At 46.6% G+C, this 19,043-nt stretch overlaps 1 protein-coding gene across 8 annotated transcripts in view; it reads left to right on the top strand.

The window, feature by feature from the left end:
• arhgef18b (rho/rac guanine nucleotide exchange factor (GEF) 18b) overlaps positions 1 to 19,043 on the top strand; it is a 232,652-nt gene that overhangs the window by 81,956 nt on the left and 131,653 nt on the right. For all 8 annotated transcript variants that reach the window (XM_068016099.1, XM_068016098.1, XM_068016097.1 and 5 more), the window contains exons 2-3: positions 10,280 to 10,413; positions 16,944 to 17,416. In XM_068016099.1, the coding sequence (XP_067872200.1) occupies positions 10,384 to 10,413; positions 16,944 to 17,416 (503 nt within the window). In that variant the 5' untranslated portion in view covers positions 10,280 to 10,383. The remainder of the gene's footprint in view (positions 1 to 10,279; positions 10,414 to 16,943; positions 17,417 to 19,043) is intronic.

Raw genomic sequence — 19,043 nt, 5'->3', positions numbered from 1 at the left:
AGGCATGTGATTGGACTCTTCGTTATTAAGCATTAAGGTTCCACAAAGAGTGCAGCGCTCACTCAGTCCTGACCCTCTGACAGTGCAGCACTCCCTCAGTACTGCCCCTCTGACTGTGCAGCGCTCCCTCAGTACTGCCCCTCTGACAGTGCAGCGCTCCCTCAGTACTGCCCCTCTGACAGTGCAGCGCTCCCTCAGTACTGCCCCTCTGACAGTGCAGCACTCCCTCAATACTGACCCTCTGACAGTGCAGCACTCCTTCAGTACTGACCCTCCGACAGTACAGCACTCCCTCAGTACTGACCCTCTGACAGTGCAGCACTCCCTCAGTACTGACCCTCTGACATTGCAGCACTCCCTCAGTACTGCCCCTCTGACTGTGCAGCGCTCCCTCAGTACTGCCCCTCTGACAGTGCAGCGCTCCCTCAGTACTGCCCCTCTGACAGTGCAGCGCTCCCTCAGTACTGCCCCTCTGACAGTGCAGCACTCCCTCAATACTGACCCTCTGACAGTGCAGCACTCCTTCAGTACTGACCCTCTGACAGTGCAGCACTCCCTCAGTACTGACCCTCTGACAGTGCAGCACTCCTTCAGTACTGACCCTCCGACAGTACAGCACTCCCTCAGTACTGACCCTCTGACAGTGCAGCACTCCCTCAGTACTGCCCCTCTGACTGTGCAGCGCTCCCTCAGTACTGCCCCTCTGACAGTGCAGCAGTCCCTCAGTACTGCCCCTCTGACAGTGCAGCACTCCCTCAGTACTGCCCCTCCGACAGTGCAGTGCACCCTCAGTACTGCCCCTCCGACAGTGCAGCACTCCCTCAGTACTGCCCCTCCGACAGTGCAGCACTCCCTCAATACTGCCCCTCCGACAGTGCAGTGCACCCTCAGTACTGCCCCTCCAACAGTGCAGCACTCCCTCAGTACTGCCCCTCCGACAGTGCAGTGCACCCTCAGTACTGTCCCTCTGACAGTGCAGCACTCCCTCAGTATTGCAGTAGAGTGTTGGCCTGGAATAACAATAGGGCTGTTAAAACTCTAAGGTCTACAGTGTTAATCGAGCTATTCAGTAGCTCTTGGACTCAAAGACCACTAGAAAAGAAGGCCTTCTCCATATATTGAAATTGTAAATTCATCTAACAAGTACCTCTTGGGAGATTTCCTTGTTATTTCTCCCACTCCTCCAGTGTAATTTTGGCAGTGATTTGGCAGAAACACACCAAAGAGACAATCCCAAGGAAATTCTGGGTAAACGTTTGGAATCCAGAACTCAGAATATTTCCTCTCCCAGAGTCCGAGAATGGTTTGCTGGAAAGGCCATTGCAGTGCAATTAAGAGAAAAGTCGAATGCATTCCTGCAGCGAGATAGGACTGAGGGAGAAGGGTAGAAGGGGAGGTAAGATTGGGTCGAGACTAATTGAAAAGGGATGGGCTGACTGGGTATGTGTGCACATACACGCACGTGCACCCACACACAGATACACACAGTCACATGCCTGCACACACAACAACTACAACTTGCATTTATATAGCACCTTCAATGTAATAAAATGTCCCAAGGTGCTTCATGAGGTATTATAACATAAAATATGACCCTGAGCCATGTAAGGAGATATTAGGGCACATGACCAGAAGCACGGTCAAAGAGGTGGGTTTTTGGGAGAGTCTGAAAGGAGGAAAACGAGACAGAGAAGCAGGGAGGTTTAGGGAGGGAATTTCAGAGTTTAGGGCCCAGGTAGCTGAAGGTACGGCCACCAATGGTGGAGTGATTAAAATCGGGGATCCTCGAGGCCAGAATTAGAGGAGTGCAGATATCTCGAAGGGTTGTAGGGCTGGAGGAGATTACAGAGAAAGGGAGGGACGAGGCCATGGAGGGATTTGAAAACAAAGATGAGAATTTTAAAATCAAAATTTTAGCTTAACCGGGAGCCAATGTAGGTCAGCGAGTACAGGGGATGATGGATAAATGGGACTTGGTGCGAGTTAAGACACGGGCAGCCAGGTTTTGGATGATCACAAGTTTCCAGAGGGTAGTATACGGGAGGCCAGCAGAGGTCTGGAAGTAAAGAAGGCATGGATGAAGGTTTAAGCAGCAGATGAGAAAACACACACCAACACACCCGCGCGCACACACACACACACACACACACACATGGCACAGCAACAAACCACAAAGGCAGCTGCTGCCTCGTGCTGGCCAGTGTTTCTCACATGCAATGACTTTGCTATTTGCTGAAAATCTAAATTTGGAAAGAGTAGTCCTTTGAAATCTTAACAGGACTCTTTCAATAGGAACTCTGTAAACATTTAAAAGCAAACACGGCACTGTGGTGGAATCAAGACCCATCATACCATCTTCAACTCTGATATCAGAGCCTCCAAATTTTGGAACCCCTCAAACTGAATCTTCACTTCCTCCTACAGGTTTGAAGAAATCGTGAAATTGGAGCAGGAGTAGGCCATTCGGTCCCTCGAGTCTGTTCCAGCATTCACTAAGATCATGACTGATCTTCTATCTCGACTCCATGCTGTCCTATCCTCATATTCTTTGATTCCCTTATCGTCCCAAAAAAAATCCTAAGCTTTTAAACTTCAGGATTGGCCATAGCGAGCCCTGACTTGATTTTCCTCAGCTACTCTATTTGCCTGATGCTCTTCTGAGCCACTAAATTTTGACCTTCCCCTCAGTATTTATTTATTTTGAGATACAGCACTGAAACAGGCCCTTCGGCCCACTGTGTCGACCAACAACCACCCATTTATACTAACCCTGCAGTAATCCCATATTCCCTACCACCTACCTACACTAGGGGCAATTTATAACCGCCAATTTACCTATCAACCTGCAAGTCTTTGGCTGTGGGAGGAAACCGGAGCACCCGGAGAAAACCCACATGGTCACAGGGAGAACTTGCAAACTCCACACAAGCAGTACCCAGAATTGAACCCAGGTCCCTGGAGCTGTGAGGCTGCGGTGCTAACCACTGCGCCACTGTGCCACCCTTTTGGTAATATAAACAGAAAACATAATGTTCCATTTTACAGCAGTATATTTCAAAAGGCAAGTGACAGTGTGAGGGAGCTGGATCACCATCAGTAGAGATACAGTCAGTAACACAGGTCACTGGGGGGAGAGGGGTTACTGAGTGACAGTGTTAGGGAGCTGGATTACCATCAGTAGAGAAACAGTCAGTAACACAGGTCACTGGGGGAGTGGGGTTACTGAGTGACAGTGTGAGGGAGCTGGATTAACATCAGTAGAGATACAGTCAGTAACACAGGGCACTGGGGGAGAGGGGTTACTGAGTGACAGTGTGAGGGAGCTGGATTAACATCAGTAGAGATACAGTCAGTCACACAGGGCACTGGGGGGAGAGGGGTTACTGAGTGACAGTGTGAGGGAGCTGGATTAACATCAGTAGAGATACAGTCAGTAACACAGGTCACTGGGGGGAGAGGGGTTACTGAGTGACAGTGTGAGGGAGCTGGATTACCATCAGTAGAGATACAGTCAGTCACGCAGGGTGCTGGGGGGAGAGGGGTTACTGAGTGACAGTGTGAGGGAGCTGGATTACCATCAGTAGAGATACAGTCAGTAACACAGATCACTGGGGGAGTGGGGTTACTGAGTGACAGTGTGAGGGAGCTGGATTAACATCAGTAGAGATACAGTCAGTCACACAGGGCACTGGGGGGAGAGGGGTTACTGAGTGACAGTGTGAGGGAGCTGGATTACCATCAGTAGAGATACAGTCAGTAACACAGGTCACTGGGGGAGTGGGGTTACTGAGTGACAGTGTGAGGGAGCTGGATTAACATCAGTAGAGATACAGTCAGTAACACAGGGTGCTGGGGGGAGAGGGGTTACTGAGTGACAGTGTGAGGGAGCTGGATTACCATCAGTAGAGATACAGTCAGTAACACAGGTCACTGGGGGAGTGGGGTTACTGAGTGACAGTGTGAGGGAGCTGGATTAACATCAGTAGAGATACAGTCAGTAACACAGGGCACTGGGGGAGAGGGGTTACTGAGTGACAGTGTGAGGGAGCTGGATTAACATCAGTAGAGATACAGTCAGTCACACAGGGCACTGGGGGGAGAGGGGTTACTGAGTGACAGTGTGAGGGAGCTGGATTAACATCAGTAGAGATACAGTCAGTAACACAGGTCACTGGGGGGAGAGGGGTTACTGAGTGACAGTGTGAGGGAGCTGGATTACCATCAGTAGAGATACAGTCAGTAACACAGGGCACTGGGGGGAGAGGGGTTACTGAGTGACAGTGTGAGGGAGCTGGATTACCATCAGTAGAGATACAGTCAGTAACACAGGTCACTGGGGGGAGAGGGGTTACTGAGTGACAGTGTGAGGGAGCTGGATTAACATCAGTAGAGATACAGTCAGTCACGCAGGGTGCTGGGGGGAGAGGGGTTACTGAGTGACAGTGTGAGGGAGCTGGATTACCATCAGTAGAGATACAGTCAGTAACACAGGTCACTGGGGGAGAGGGGTTACTGAGTGACAGTGTGAGGGAGCTGGATTAACATCAGTAGAGATACAGTCAGTCACGCAGGGTGCTGGGGGGAGAGGGGTTACTGAGTGACAGTGTGAGGGAGCTGGATTACCATCAGTAGAGATACAGTCAGTAACACAGGTCACTGGGGGAGAGGGGTTACTGAGTGACAGTGTGAGGGAGCTGGATTAACATCAGTAGAGATACAGTCAGTCACGCAGGGTGCTGGGGGGAGAGGGGTTACTGAGTGACAGTGTGAGGGAGCTGGATTAACATCAGCAGAGATACAGTCAGTAACACAGGGTGCTGGGGGGAGAGGGGTTACTGAGTGACAGTGTGAGGGAGCTGGATTAACATCAGTAGAGATACAGTCAGTCACGCAGGGTGCTGGGGGGAGAGGGGTTACTGAGTGACAGTGTGAGGGAGCTGGATTACCATCAGTAGAGATACAGTCAGTAACACAGGTCACTGGGGGAGTGGGGTTACTGAGTGACAGTGTGAGGGAGCTGGATTAACATCAGTAGAGATACAGTCAGTCACGCAGGGTGCTGGGGGGAGAGGGGTTACTGAGTGACAGTGTGAGGGAGCTGGATTACCATCAGTAGAGATACAGTCAGTAACACAAGGCGTTGGGGGAGAGGGGTTACTGAGTGACAGTGTGAGGGAGCTGGATTAACATCAGTAGAGATACAGTCAGTAACACAGGGCACTGGGGGGAGAGGGGTTACTGAGTGACAGTGTGAGGGAGCTGGATTACCATCAGTAGAGATACAGTCAGTCACACAGGGCACTGGGGGGAGAGGGGTTACTGAGTGACAGTGTGAGGGAGCTGGATTAACATCAGTAGAGATACAGTCAGTCACGCAGGGTGCTGGGGGGAGAGGGGTTACTGAGTGACAGTGTGAGGGAGCTGGATTACCATCAGTAGAGATACAGTCAGTAACACAGGTCACTGGGGGAGTGGGGTTACTGAATGACAGTGTGAGGGAGCTGGATTAACATCAGTAGAGATACAGTCAGTCACGCAGGGTGCTGGGGGGAGAGGGGTTACTGAGTGACAGTGTGAGGGAGCTGGATTACCATCAGTAGAGATACAGTCAGTAACACAGGGCACTGGGGGAGATGGGTTACTGAGTGACAGTGTGAGGGAGTTGGATTAACATCAGTAGAGATACAGTCAGTCACGCAGGGTGCTGGGGGAGAGGGGTTACTGAGTGACAGTGTGAGGGAGCTGGATTACCATCAGTAGAGATACAGTCAGTAACACAGGTCACTGGGGGAGTGGGGTTACTGAATGACAGTGTGAGGGAGCTGGATTAACATCAGTAGAGATACAGTCAGTCACGCAGGGTGCTGGGGGGAGAGGGGTTACTGAGTGACAGTGTGAGGGAGCTGGATTACCATCAGTAGAGATACAGTCAGTAACACAGGGCACTGGGGGAGATGGGTTACTGAGTGACAGTGTGAGGGAGTTGGATTAACATCAGTAGAGATACAGTCAGTCACGCAGGGTGCTGGGGGAGAGGGGTTACTGAGTGACAGTGTGAGGGAGCTGGATTACCATCAGTAGAGATACAGTCAGTTACACAGGGCACTGGGGGGAGAGGGGTTACTGAGTGACAGTGTGAGGGAGCTGGATTACCATCAGTAGAGATACAGTCAGTCACGCAGGGTGCTGGGGGGAGAGGGGTTACTGAGTGACAGTGTGAGGGAGCTGGATTACCATCAGTAGAGATACAGTCAGTAACACAGATCACTGGGGGAGTGGGGTTACTGAGTGACAGTGTGAGGGAGCTGGATTAACATCAGTAGAGATACAGTCAGTCACACAGGGCACTGGGGGGAGAGGGGTTACTGAGTGACAGTGTGAGGGAGCTGGATTACCATCAGTAGAGATACAGTCAGTAACACAGGTCACTGGGGGAGTGGGGTTACTGAGTGACAGTGTGAGGGAGCTGGATTAACATCAGTAGAGATACAGTCAGTAACACAGGGTGCTGGGGGGAGAGGGGTTACTGAGTGACAGTGTGAGGGAGCTGGATTACCATCAGTAGAGATACAGTCAGTAACACAGGTCACTGGGGGAGTGGGGTTACTGAGTGACAGTGTGAGGGAGCTGGATTAACATCAGTAGAGATACAGTCAGTAACACAGGGCACTGGGGGAGAGGGGTTACTGAGTGACAGTGTGAGGGAGCTGGATTAACATCAGTAGAGATACAGTCAGTCACACAGGGCACTGGGGGGAGAGGGGTTACTGAGTGACAGTGTGAGGGAGCTGGATTAACATCAGTAGAGATACAGTCAGTAACACAGGTCACTGGGGGGAGAGGGGTTACTGAGTGACAGTGTGAGGGAGCTGGATTACCATCAGTAGAGATACAGTCAGTAACACAGGGCACTGGGGGGAGAGGGGTTACTGAGTGACAGTGTGAGGGAGCTGGATTACCATCAGTAGAGATACAGTCAGTAACACAGGTCACTGGGGGGAGAGGGGTTACTGAGTGACAGTGTGAGGGAGCTGGATTAACATCAGTAGAGATACAGTCAGTCACGCAGGGTGCTGGGGGGAGAGGGGTTACTGAGTGACAGTGTGAGGGAGCTGGATTACCATCAGTAGAGATACAGTCAGTAACACAGGTCACTGGGGGAGAGGGGTTACTGAGTGACAGTGTGAGGGAGCTGGATTAACATCAGTAGAGATACAGTCAGTCACGCAGGGTGCTGGGGGGAGAGGGGTTACTGAGTGACAGTGTGAGGGAGCTGGATTACCATCAGTAGAGATACAGTCAGTAACACAGGTCACTGGGGGAGAGGGGTTACTGAGTGACAGTGTGAGGGAGCTGGATTAACATCAGTAGAGATACAGTCAGTCACGCAGGGTGCTGGGGGGAGAGGGGTTACTGAGTGACAGTGTGAGGGAGCTGGATTAACATCAGCAGAGATACAGTCAGTAACACAGGGTGCTGGGGGGAGAGGGGTTACTGAGTGACAGTGTGAGGGAGCTGGATTAACATCAGTAGAGATACAGTCAGTCACGCAGGGTGCTGGGGGGAGAGGGGTTACTGAGTGACAGTGTGAGGGAGCTGGATTACCATCAGTAGAGATACAGTCAGTAACACAGGTCACTGGGGGAGTGGGGTTACTGAGTGACAGTGTGAGGGAGCTGGATTAACATCAGTAGAGATACAGTCAGTCACGCAGGGTGCTGGGGGGAGAGGGGTTACTGAGTGACAGTGTGAGGGAGCTGGATTACCATCAGTAGAGATACAGTCAGTAACACAAGGCGTTGGGGGAGAGGGGTTACTGAGTGACAGTGTGAGGGAGCTGGATTAACATCAGTAGAGATACAGTCAGTAACACAGGGCACTGGGGGGAGAGGGGTTACTGAGTGACAGTGTGAGGGAGCTGGATTACCATCAGTAGAGATACAGTCAGTCACACAGGGCACTGGGGGGAGAGGGGTTACTGAGTGACAGTGTGAGGGAGCTGGATTAACATCAGTAGAGATACAGTCAGTCACGCAGGGTGCTGGGGGGAGAGGGGTTACTGAGTGACAGTGTGAGGGAGCTGGATTACCATCAGTAGAGATACAGTCAGTAACACAGGTCACTGGGGGAGTGGGGTTACTGAATGACAGTGTGAGGGAGCTGGATTAACATCAGTAGAGATACAGTCAGTCACGCAGGGTGCTGGGGGGAGAGGGGTTACTGAGTGACAGTGTGAGGGAGCTGGATTACCATCAGTAGAGATACAGTCAGTAACACAGGGCACTGGGGGAGATGGGTTACTGAGTGACAGTGTGAGGGAGTTGGATTAACATCAGTAGAGATACAGTCAGTTACACAGGGCACTGGGGGGAGAGGGGTTACTGAGTGACAGTGTGAGGGAGTTGGATTAACATCAGTAGAGATATAGTCAGTCACGCAGGGTGCTGGGGGGAGAGGGGTTACTGAGTGACAGTGTGAGGGAGTTGGATTAACATCAGTAGAGATACAGTCAGTTACGCAGGGTGCTGGGGGGAGAGGGGTTACTGAGTGACAGTGTGAGGGAGCTGGATTAACATCAGTAGAGATACAGTCAGTCACGCAGGGTGCTGGGGGGAGAGGGGTTACTGAGTGACAGTGTGAGGGAGCTGCATTAACATCAATAGAGATACAGTCAGTAACACAGGATGATATATCTTGTATCGATTCAATTCCTGCCTGCTCATTAGCTCTTCCAAGACAGATTCCACGACTTTCTCTTCAACAATTAAATAGAAATAAACTAGAAAAGGTTAAAAAAAAGACACCGTCAGCGGAAGTTGAAAGTTTTGTGACAATTCGTGTAAAAATGTTTGCTTTCAAAATGATGTTAAGACTCCTCCCCCTGAGGGAGGGGAGGGGGTCAGGAGTCCTCTAAATGCCAGCCATGAATCAGTGGGTAGCACTTCAGCCTTTGAGGGTGAAGGTTGTGGGTTCATATCCCACTCCAGAGACCTGATCACAAAGTCTAGGCTAAGACTCCGAGTGCAGTACTGAGGGAATGCTGCACTGTTGGAGGTGTTGTCTTTCGGATGAGGTGTGAACCCAAGGTGGATGTAAAAGATCGCATGGAATTATTTCAAAGAAGAGCAGGGGAGTTCAACCTGCTGTCCTTCCCAATATCACTAAATCAGATGATCTGGTCATTATCACATTGCTTTTGTATAAATCATAGAACTGCAAGCTGATCTCCTGTGGCATTGCTCACTGTAGATGTGAGGATATGCTGCTTTAATAACAGAAGCAGTATTGTAACACCCAATAGAGCTGTGTTTAAACAGGACTGTCTCTTTAAGGCCACAGGCTCATATTGTTATAAATTGACATTGCAGTAAGTTAGAGGTGAAGCTCTGGTTCATGGGAGAAATTATGATGGTTGAAGAATACTTGTAAATTTCTAGGTCCCGGTCAGAAGAAACCAGCATGAAATGTTTGGTTTTCTTCCTCTCTTTTGTTTTTTTAACATATTTGAACCTTTGAGGCGCAGCGTCTGAATGTGATGACTCAATACATGTGTACAAAAAGAAAATGAGATAGTTTGGGAACTGTCTTGGAAAAAAAGGTTTGACTTCACATCCGCAGGCTGTGAGATTGGTATCTGACACCGACACGAAGGACTGAATGGCCTCCTTCTGTGCTGTAAGTGTCGATGGTTTCATGTTCTGTACCACTTTGGGCCTCCTTCCTTCCGGTGGCATTGACCAGCAGAAGTATTGGTCTCCAGGATGTAGTCTATTTAATCTGGCAGGGAGGTGGAAGCAAAGACAATCCAGCATTGACCCGACTGGGGCAACATGTTACTGGCTGGGCTAAAGAGTAGTTCTCCAGCTAAGGCTTTTTGAGGCATTTAGATATGTAACAAGCTATAGAATGATACAGAACAGAAGAAGGCCATTAGGCCCATCATACCTGTGCCAGCTCTTTGAAAGAGCTATCCAATTAATCCCCCTCCCCTGCTCCTTCCCCGATAGCCCTGCAAAATTTTCCTCTTTGTACAATCACAGAACAATGTAGCACAGGAGGAGGCCATTTGGCCCATCAAGTCTGCACTAGCTCTTTTCAAGTATTCATCCAATTCCCCTTTTGAAAATGCTGCTGGATCTGCTCCCACTGCACTTACAGGCAAGGTGTTTCCAGATCATAACAACCCACTGTGTAAATAAATTCCGCCACCCCCCCTCTCCTGTAAATGCTAATATTTTATTTGGTTCATTTATCTTTTATTTGTATTCACTTTCCACAGAATGCAAGCAATGCCCACACGAGTTTCCCCGAGTCCAGGAGCAGTCACTCCCAGCTTGTGTAAACACAGATACCCGGTCGAACTCGCTCAGTGAGGTAGAGGAGATGTACTTCAACAGGATGGCTGAGGGCAAGGCAAGTATCACCCGAGTAATTAAACAGTTCAGTCACCCAAATGGTTCGTAACTCTTACAAAGTCTTAATATATAAAAATAATGTTTGCCAAGCCCGTTTACATTTGTGAAGAAAGACATAACTTACATTTATATGGTGACTTTCACGACCATAGGTCTTCTCAAAGCACTTTACTTTTGAAGTATAGTTACTAATGTAATGTAGGAAACACAGCAGCCAAATATTTCACAGCAAGCTCCCACAAACAGCAATGCAATAATGCTCAGATCAATCTACTGTAGTAATGTTGATTGAGGGGTAACTATTGGTTAGGAAACTGTCTGTAACTCCCCTGCTCTTCTTTTTCTGCCATGGGATCTTTTACACACACTTGAGAGAGGGCCTCGGTTTAACGTCTCATCCAAAAGATGACACCTCTGACATTGCAGCACTCCCTCAGTACTGTACTCAGGGAGTGACAGTCTGGATTTCATGCTCATGTATCTGGGACTTGAACTGACAATCTTGTAACTTAAAGGCAAAAGTGCTACCCACTGTGCCACAGCTGACACCTAGCATCATATACAGTACATATGTAGCTGATAACCCATGGTGTTGAGCATTGACAATAATGAACAAGTATAGCTCTCGGGTGAAGTGTAGTTAGAGGGTGAAGGATAATTGAATCAGGGAATCAGGGTCTGCAAACAGAATTCAATCTCCCATGTTAAACATAAGAACATAAGAAATAGGAGCAGGAGCAGGCTATTTGACCATTCGGCCCCTCAAGCCTGCTCCGCCATTCACTAAAATCATGGCTGATTTTCCACTTCAACTCCAACTTCCAGTGCAATCTCTATATCCCTGTTTTCCCTTAGTACCCAAAAACCTATCGGTCTCAGTGTTGAATGGCAGGGGGATGGGAATCTAAGCAGGGAGACAGAGGAGGGGGAAACAAGGATAGAAATGAAAGACAGAAAGGTAAGAAGCAAAATTGGAAGGCAGAGAAAACAAGGATGAGAAACAAATGGGGCCATAGTGAAAAATAAAGCTAAGATGACTAACAATGTTAGAAAGATAAGTCTAAAGGCATTGTGTCTTACTGCGCGGAGCATTCACAATAAGGTAGATGAATTAACAGCGCAAATAGATATAAACAGTTATGATATAGTTGCAATTACAGAGACATGGCTGCAGGGTGACCAAGGATGGGAACTGAACATCCAGGGGTATTCAATATTTAGGAAGGACAGGCAAAAAGGGAAAGGAGATGGAGTAGCATTGGTAGTAAAGGAGAAAATCAATGCAAAAGTGAGGAAGGATATTGGCTCGGAAAATCTGTATGGGTGGAGCTAAGAAACACCAAGGGGCAGAAAACATTGGTGGGGGTTGTCTATAGGCCCCCAAACAATAGTGGAGATGTAAGGGATGGCATTAAACAGGAAATTAGCGACGCATGCAAAAAGGGTACAGGGTAATCATGGGTGACTTTAATCTACATATAGATTGGTCAAACCAAATTAGCAATAATACTGTGGAGGAGGATTTCCTGGAGTGTGTATGTGACGGTTTTTTCGACCAATACATTGAGGAACCAACTAGAGAACAGGTTATCCTAGACTGGGTATTATGCAATGAGGAAGGATTAATTAACAATCTTGTTGTGTGGGATCCCTTGGGGAGGAGCGACCATAACATGATAGAATTCTTCATTAAGATGGAGAGTGAAGTAGTTGAATCTGAAACTAGGGTCCTAAATCAAATAAAGGAAACTATGAAGGTATGAGGCGCAAGTTGGCTATGGTAGATTTGGGAACTTTACTAAAAGGGTTGATGGTGGATAGGCAATGGATAATATTTAAAGAATGTGTGCATGAATTACAATAATTATTCATTCCTGTCTGGCACAAAAATAAAACTGGCAATAAAAACAAGAAATGCTGGAACCACTCAGCAGGTCTGGCAGCATCTGTGGAAAGAGAAGCAGAGTTAACGTTTCGGGTCAGTGACCCTTCTTCGGAACTAGCAAATATTAGAAATGTCAAAGGTTATAAGCAAGTGAGGTGGGGGTGGGGCAAGAGATTCCATTGCCTATCCACCATCAACCCTTTTAGTAAAGTTCCCCAATCTACCATAGCCAACTCGCACCTCATACCTTCATAGTTTCGTTTATTTGATTTAGGACCCTAGTTTCAGATTCAACTACTTCACGCTCCATCTTAATGAAGAATTCTATCATGTTATGGTCGCTCCTCCGCCCCACCCCCGCCTCACTTGCTTATAACCTTTGACATTTCTAGTATTTGCTAGTTCCGAAGAAGGGTCACTGACCCGAAACGTTAACTCTGCTTCTCTTTCCACAGATGCTGCCAGACCTGCTGAGTGATTCCAGCATTTCTTGCTTTTATTTCAGATTTCCAGCATCCGCAGTATTTTAGTTTTAATAAAACTGGCAAAGTGGCTCAACTGGCTTACAAAAGAAATTAAGGATTGTATTAGATCCAAAGAGGAGGCATACAAAATTGCCAGAAAAAGCAGCAAGTCTGAGGATTGGGAGCAGTTTAGAATTCAGCAACGGAGGACATTAAATGGGGGAAAATAGAGTATGAGAGTAAACTTGCAGGGAACATAATAACTGACTGTAAAAGCTTCTATAAATATGTGAAGAGAAAAAGATTAGTGAAGATAAATGAAGGTCCCTTACAGTGAGAAACAGGGGAAATTATAATGGGGAACAAAGAAATGGCAGAACAATTAAATGCATACTTTTGTTCTGTCTTCACAAAGGAGGACACAAATAAGCTCCTAGAAATGTTAGGGAACCAAGGGTCTAATGAGAGGGAGGAACTGAAGGAAATCAGTAATAGTAAAAAAAATTGTGCTAGGGAAATTAATGGGCTTAAAGGCTGATAAATCCCCAGGACCTGATAATCTACATCCCAGAGTACTAAAGGAAGTGGCCCTAGAAATGATGGTGGTCATCTTCCAAAATTCTGTAGACTCTGGAGCAGTTCCTACAGATTGGACGGTGGCAAATGTAACCCCACTATTTAAAAAAGGAGGGAGAAAAAACTGGGAATTACAGACCAGTTAGCCTTACATCAGTAGTGGAGAAAATGCTAGAGTCTATTATAAAGGATGTGATAGCAGAACACCTGGAAAGGATAAACGGGATTGGACAAAGTCAGCATGGGTTTACGAAAGGGAAATCATGCTTAACAAATCGACTGGAGTTTTTTGAGGATGTAACTAGCAGAATAGATAAGGGAGAACCAGTGGAAGTGGTGTATTTGGATTTTCAGAAGGCTTTTTATAAGGTCCCACATAAGAGGTTAGTGTGCAAAATTAAAGCACATGGGATTGGGGGTAATATACTGGCATGAATTGAGAATTGGTTGACAGACAGGAAACAGACAGTATGAATAAACGGGTGTTTTTCCGGGTGGCAGGGAGTGACTAGTGGGGTACCGCAGGGATCGGTGCTTGGGCCCCAGTTATTCACAATATATATTAATGACTTGGGTGAGGGAACTAAATGTAACATTTCCAAGTTTGCAGACGACACAAAGCTGTGAGCTGTGAGGAAGATGCAAAGAGGTCCAATGTGATTTGGACAAGTTGGGCAAATGCATGGCAGATGCAGTATAACGTGGATAAATGTGAGGTTATCCACTTTCGTTGTAAAAACAGAAAGGCAGATTATTATCTGAATGGTGATAGATTGGGAAAGGGGGAGGTGCAACTAGACCTGGGTGTCCTTGTACACCAGTCGCTGAAAGCAAACATTCAGGCGCAGCAAGCAATTAGGAAGGTGAATGGTTTGTTGGCCTTCATTGCAAGAGGATTTGAGTGCAGGAGCAAGGATGTCTTACTGCAGTTATACAGGGCCTTGGAGAGACCACATCTGGAGTATTGTATGCAGTTTTGGTCTTCTTATCTGAGGAAGGATGTTCTTGCCATGGAGAGAGTGCAAAGAAGACTTACTAGGCTGATTCCTGGGATGGCAGGATTGACGTATGAGGAGAGATTGGGTCGACTAGGCCTATATTCACTGGAGTTTAGAAGAATGCGAGGGGATCTCATAGGAACCTATAAAATTCTAACAGGACTAGACAGGCCCGATGCAGGGAGGATGTTCCCGATGGCTGGGGAGTCCAGAACCAGGGGTCACAGTCTCAGGATATGGGATATGCCATTTAGAACCGAGATGAGGAGAAATTTCTTTGCTCAGAGGGTGATGAACCTGTGGAATTCTCTACCGCAGAAGGCAGTGGAGGCCAAGTCATTAAATATATTCAAGAAGGAGATAGATATATTTCTTAATGCCAAAGGGATCAAGGGATATGGGGAGAAAGCGGGAACAGGGTACTGAATTAGACGATCAGCCAAGATCTTTTATGAATGGCGGAGCAGGCCCGAATGGCCTAATGGCCTTATCCTGCTCCTATTTTCTGTTGCCATGAATATACTCAATGTCTGAGCATGCACAGCTCTCTGGGGTAGAGAATTCTGAGGGAAGAAATTTCTCCACATCTCACTCCTAAATGGCTGACTCCTTATTCTGAGAATGTAACGCTGTGTTCTAGTCTCTCCAGCCTTGGGGAAACATCCTCTCAGCATCTACCCTGTCATGCCCTCTACGAATTTTACATGTTTCAATGTGATCACCTCTCACTCTTCTAAACTCTAAACTTAATGGCAAGTTGGGAAACAGAAATGCTCTGTGGTTAAGATGATTAAAGAGGTTGATCGGGTAGATAGAGAGAAGCTATTACCTCTGGTTGCAGGGGGGCAGCCCAGAAACAAGGAGGTCTAATCCTGAAATTAGAGTGAGGTCGTTCAGGGGTGATGTCAGGAAGCACAACGGGTAAATGTAGATACAGATGAACCACGACTAAATGAATGGAGGAACAGACTCGAGGGGCTGAATGACCTCCTCCTGTTTTTGTGACACAAGGGTTTTCCTATTTGTGAGGGTCTCAAGGACAGTTCTGGTCTATTATAAACACGGCTTCAGAGTGCAGCTCAGTCTGAGGCTGCTGTACCTGGGCTGCTGTCCAAGGAATTATCCACATTTGCATGTGGTGAAATGTTATGAAAAGGAAAAGATTGTGGGAGCTGCCAAAACATACGGTGTGTTCAAAAACACAGCATGAACATTGCCTGGGATCTGGGCCAGACCAGGAACAGAACTGGAGAGATTATTTTTTTTTTGCATTCAGATTTATTTAATTCTGCACGAAAGGCACTTTTCAGCAAGATAAATTAAATATATTTAGAAATACATATTTTTAATGTAAATAGAAGAAAAAAAATGGAGGAAGGTTTATTTTATCTAAGGCCAGTTTTCACTATCGTTACTGTTTCCTGCATCTAACATTGAGATTCAACATGATAGGTAAAAAATGAAATACAGATGTTCATTCTTTTTCTTTGACACACTATAAATGGTCCACATGTGTTTTATACAAGTATTAGATTGTACAGCATTCTAAGACTGAGGTCAGTTGGTGGAGGGTAAAGATGTTTGGCTGTGAGTTGAAATCACGAGTTCCTTTCACCCAACCGATGAACTGTTAAGAAGCTGATTGACCAGTTTTTATGCTGTAAGATAGTAAAATTATCCCAGTGACCTGACCAACATTCCTCCCTCAATCAATGCCACTTAAAAACAGAAGGTTTGATGTTGGTCAGATATCGTTGCTGCAAAATGGCTGCCACATGTGACTATATAATGATAGTCATTGCATTTCTAAGGATAATTAATCATGGGACGGACTTTCAATGCAATAGATTGCTATATAAATCCAAGTATTATTTTAGCCCTGGGAAAACGTAGCCACTTTGTTCAAACCCAGTCTGAGTGTTTTGAGCTCCGTTATGGATCCCAAGAAGATTTTGTTTGACCCATCAGGGGAAAATTTCAGCTTTGGACTCGGTAGCACGCTGGAAGCTGAGCAACAACCCCCTCCACCCACCCTCCCATCTTCACATGAAAATAAATTGGGGCCACTGAACACTATCTATTGAGGAACATTTTAGTTGGGTGCTTTGGTAGGATTCTGTGCTGCATCTTTACTCGGTTTGGCACAGCAGACTGTGAATAGGTCTTCCTCAATACTGGAAAGCATTCCCAGCAGGAAAGATATGCTCCTGGTTTCATTTGGAAGCTATTCATTATTTCCTCTTTTTCTCCCTTCTCTCAGCTTCTCTTCACCACACACCTTTTCTGGCCAAGAAGGCAGCCTGGTGGAAGGTGTCTAGGACCACTCTTGGATAGCTTGCTCTCTCATACTCCTTCAAACTCTGTAAAAAGTAGCAGGCCATTTTTTCCCCCAGTGATTCTCCAGTTCTGCTCACCTGGGATTGGTATGTCACCTTGTGAAGATTCACACCAGTACTACACTGGAGTATCAGCCTTGAATACATGCTTAGGTCCCTGGAGTGGGACTTGAACCCACAACCTTTTGACTCAGAGATGGGTCATTTGACAACTATTATATTTTCCTAAATAAAATATTAATTTGTTTCCTCCAATAATTCCTCTGCAGGATGATGCCTTCCTGGATTATGATGACTCTGCAACAGATGCCACCAGCAGCACAGAAGATATTCCCTCCTTAGAATCATCGCTGCAAGGTTTAGTGCCCTTCGGGAAACTTAGCCTTTCACATTCTCCAGTGGCTAGTAGCTCAGAAGATATTGCCAGGGCAGACACTATTTCAACCTCCCCAATGCAACTCAGCAACATTGGGGAAAATAATGTCACACAGCTTACGGCCTACTGTCCTTTACAAGAAACTACAGAAACCAATAAGACTTCACTGGTACACAAAGCTGGCAGATGTGATTTGATGGACGGAACTGGAGAGGATCAAAATAACAATGTTTCTGATCTTGAGAATGCAACAGACAGTGAAGATCAAGATTCATTTCCTCTGTTAATCAGGTCCATGTCCAGCTCCAGAAGACATAGCTGGGAAGGACCTTTATCTCCCTCAGCACTTGGAGACATGAGAAGAAGGTAAATTCATGCAATATTAGCCAACTAACTGTAATGATATAGATATGTAATGATATATGATCGAGATGTACCCTTACTTTGTGTCCAGTGTTTCCTACAAAGTTTGAGGTAGCAAGTTAGCGATACTCTCCTAATGGTCAATGTCAGACAATACTGCAATTAGGCAAACATTTGATCCCGTGTGCACTAACTCGGAGTTTGTAAGAAAGAATTTTCAAGCAAAGGAGTAGCTACAATGTATAATTTTTAAACCTAAATAAAATTATTTATTTTTCAGTCAGCCTTGGATAACAAAAAATCTCCAAAATTAATTAACCTTACATAAGATCCTGAGGGGTCTTGACAGGGTGGATGTGGAAAGGATGTTTCCCCTTGTGGGTGAATCTAGAACTAGGGGTCACGGTTTAAAAATAAGGGGTCGCCCATTTAAGACAGAGATAGGGAGAGTTTTTTTCTCTCAGAGGGTCCTGAGTCTTTGGAATTCTCTTCCTCAAAAGGCAGTGGAAGCAGAGTCTTTGAATATTTTTAAGGCAGAGGTAGATAGATTCTTGATAAGCAAGGGGGTGAAAGGTTACTGGGGGTAGGCAGGAATGTGGAGTTGAGGTTACAATCAGATCAGCCATGATCTTATTGAATGACGGAGCAGGCTCGAGGGGCCGAGTGGCCTACTCCTGCTCCTAATTTGTATGTTCGCAGCTCAAAGGTGCTTCACAGTAAAGTTATCACTTAATTCTACACCAAGCCAAAGAAAAGAAAAACTTGCATTTATATAGCACCTTTCATGACCTCAGGACATCCCAAAGCGTTTTACAGCTAATGAAGCACTCTTGAAGCATAGTCACTGTTTTCTTTAATCCTTTCATGGGATGTGGGCGTCGCTGGCAAGGCCAGCATTTGTTGCCCATCCCTGATTGCCCTTGAGAAGGTGGTGGTGAGCTGCCTTCAGGAACTGTTGCAGTTCATCTGGTGTAGGTACACCCACAGTGCTGTTAGGGAGGGAGTTCCAGGACTTTGACCCAGCGACAGTGGAGGAATGGCAATATAGTCCCAAGTCAGGATGGTTTGTTGCTTGGAGGGGAACTTGCAGGTGGTGGTGTTCCCGTGCATCTGTTGCCCTAGTCCTTCTAGGTGGTAGAGGTCACGGGTTTGGAAGGTGCTATTGAAGAAGCCTTGGCGAGTTGCTGCAGTGCATCTTGTAGATGGTACACACTGCTGCCACTGTGTGTGGTGGAGGGAGTGAATGTTTAAGGTAAAAGCAAAATACTGCGGATGCTGGAAATCTGAAACAAAAACAAGAAATGCTGGATTCACTCAGCAGGTCTGGCAGCATCTGTGGAAAGAGAAGCAGAGTTAACGTTTCGGGTCAGTGACCCTTCTTCGGAACTGACAAATATTAGAAAAGTCACAGATTATAAACAAGTGAGGTGGGGGTTGGGCAAGAGATAACAAAGGAGAAGGTGCAGATTGGACCAGGCCACATAGCTGACCAAAAGGTCACGGAGCAAAGGCAAACAATATGTTAATGGTGTGTTGAAAGACAAAGCATTAGTACAGATTAGGTGTAAATACACTGAATATTGAACATCAGCAAGTGCAAACCTGAAGAAAAACAACCTGAAAAAAACAG

Source organism: Heterodontus francisci, chromosome 36 (genome assembly GCF_036365525.1).
Source record: "Heterodontus francisci isolate sHetFra1 chromosome 36, sHetFra1.hap1, whole genome shotgun sequence".
NCBI classification, from domain to species: Eukaryota; Metazoa; Chordata; class Chondrichthyes; order Heterodontiformes; family Heterodontidae; genus Heterodontus; species Heterodontus francisci.
This window is presented reverse-complemented; position numbering and strand designations above follow the sequence as displayed.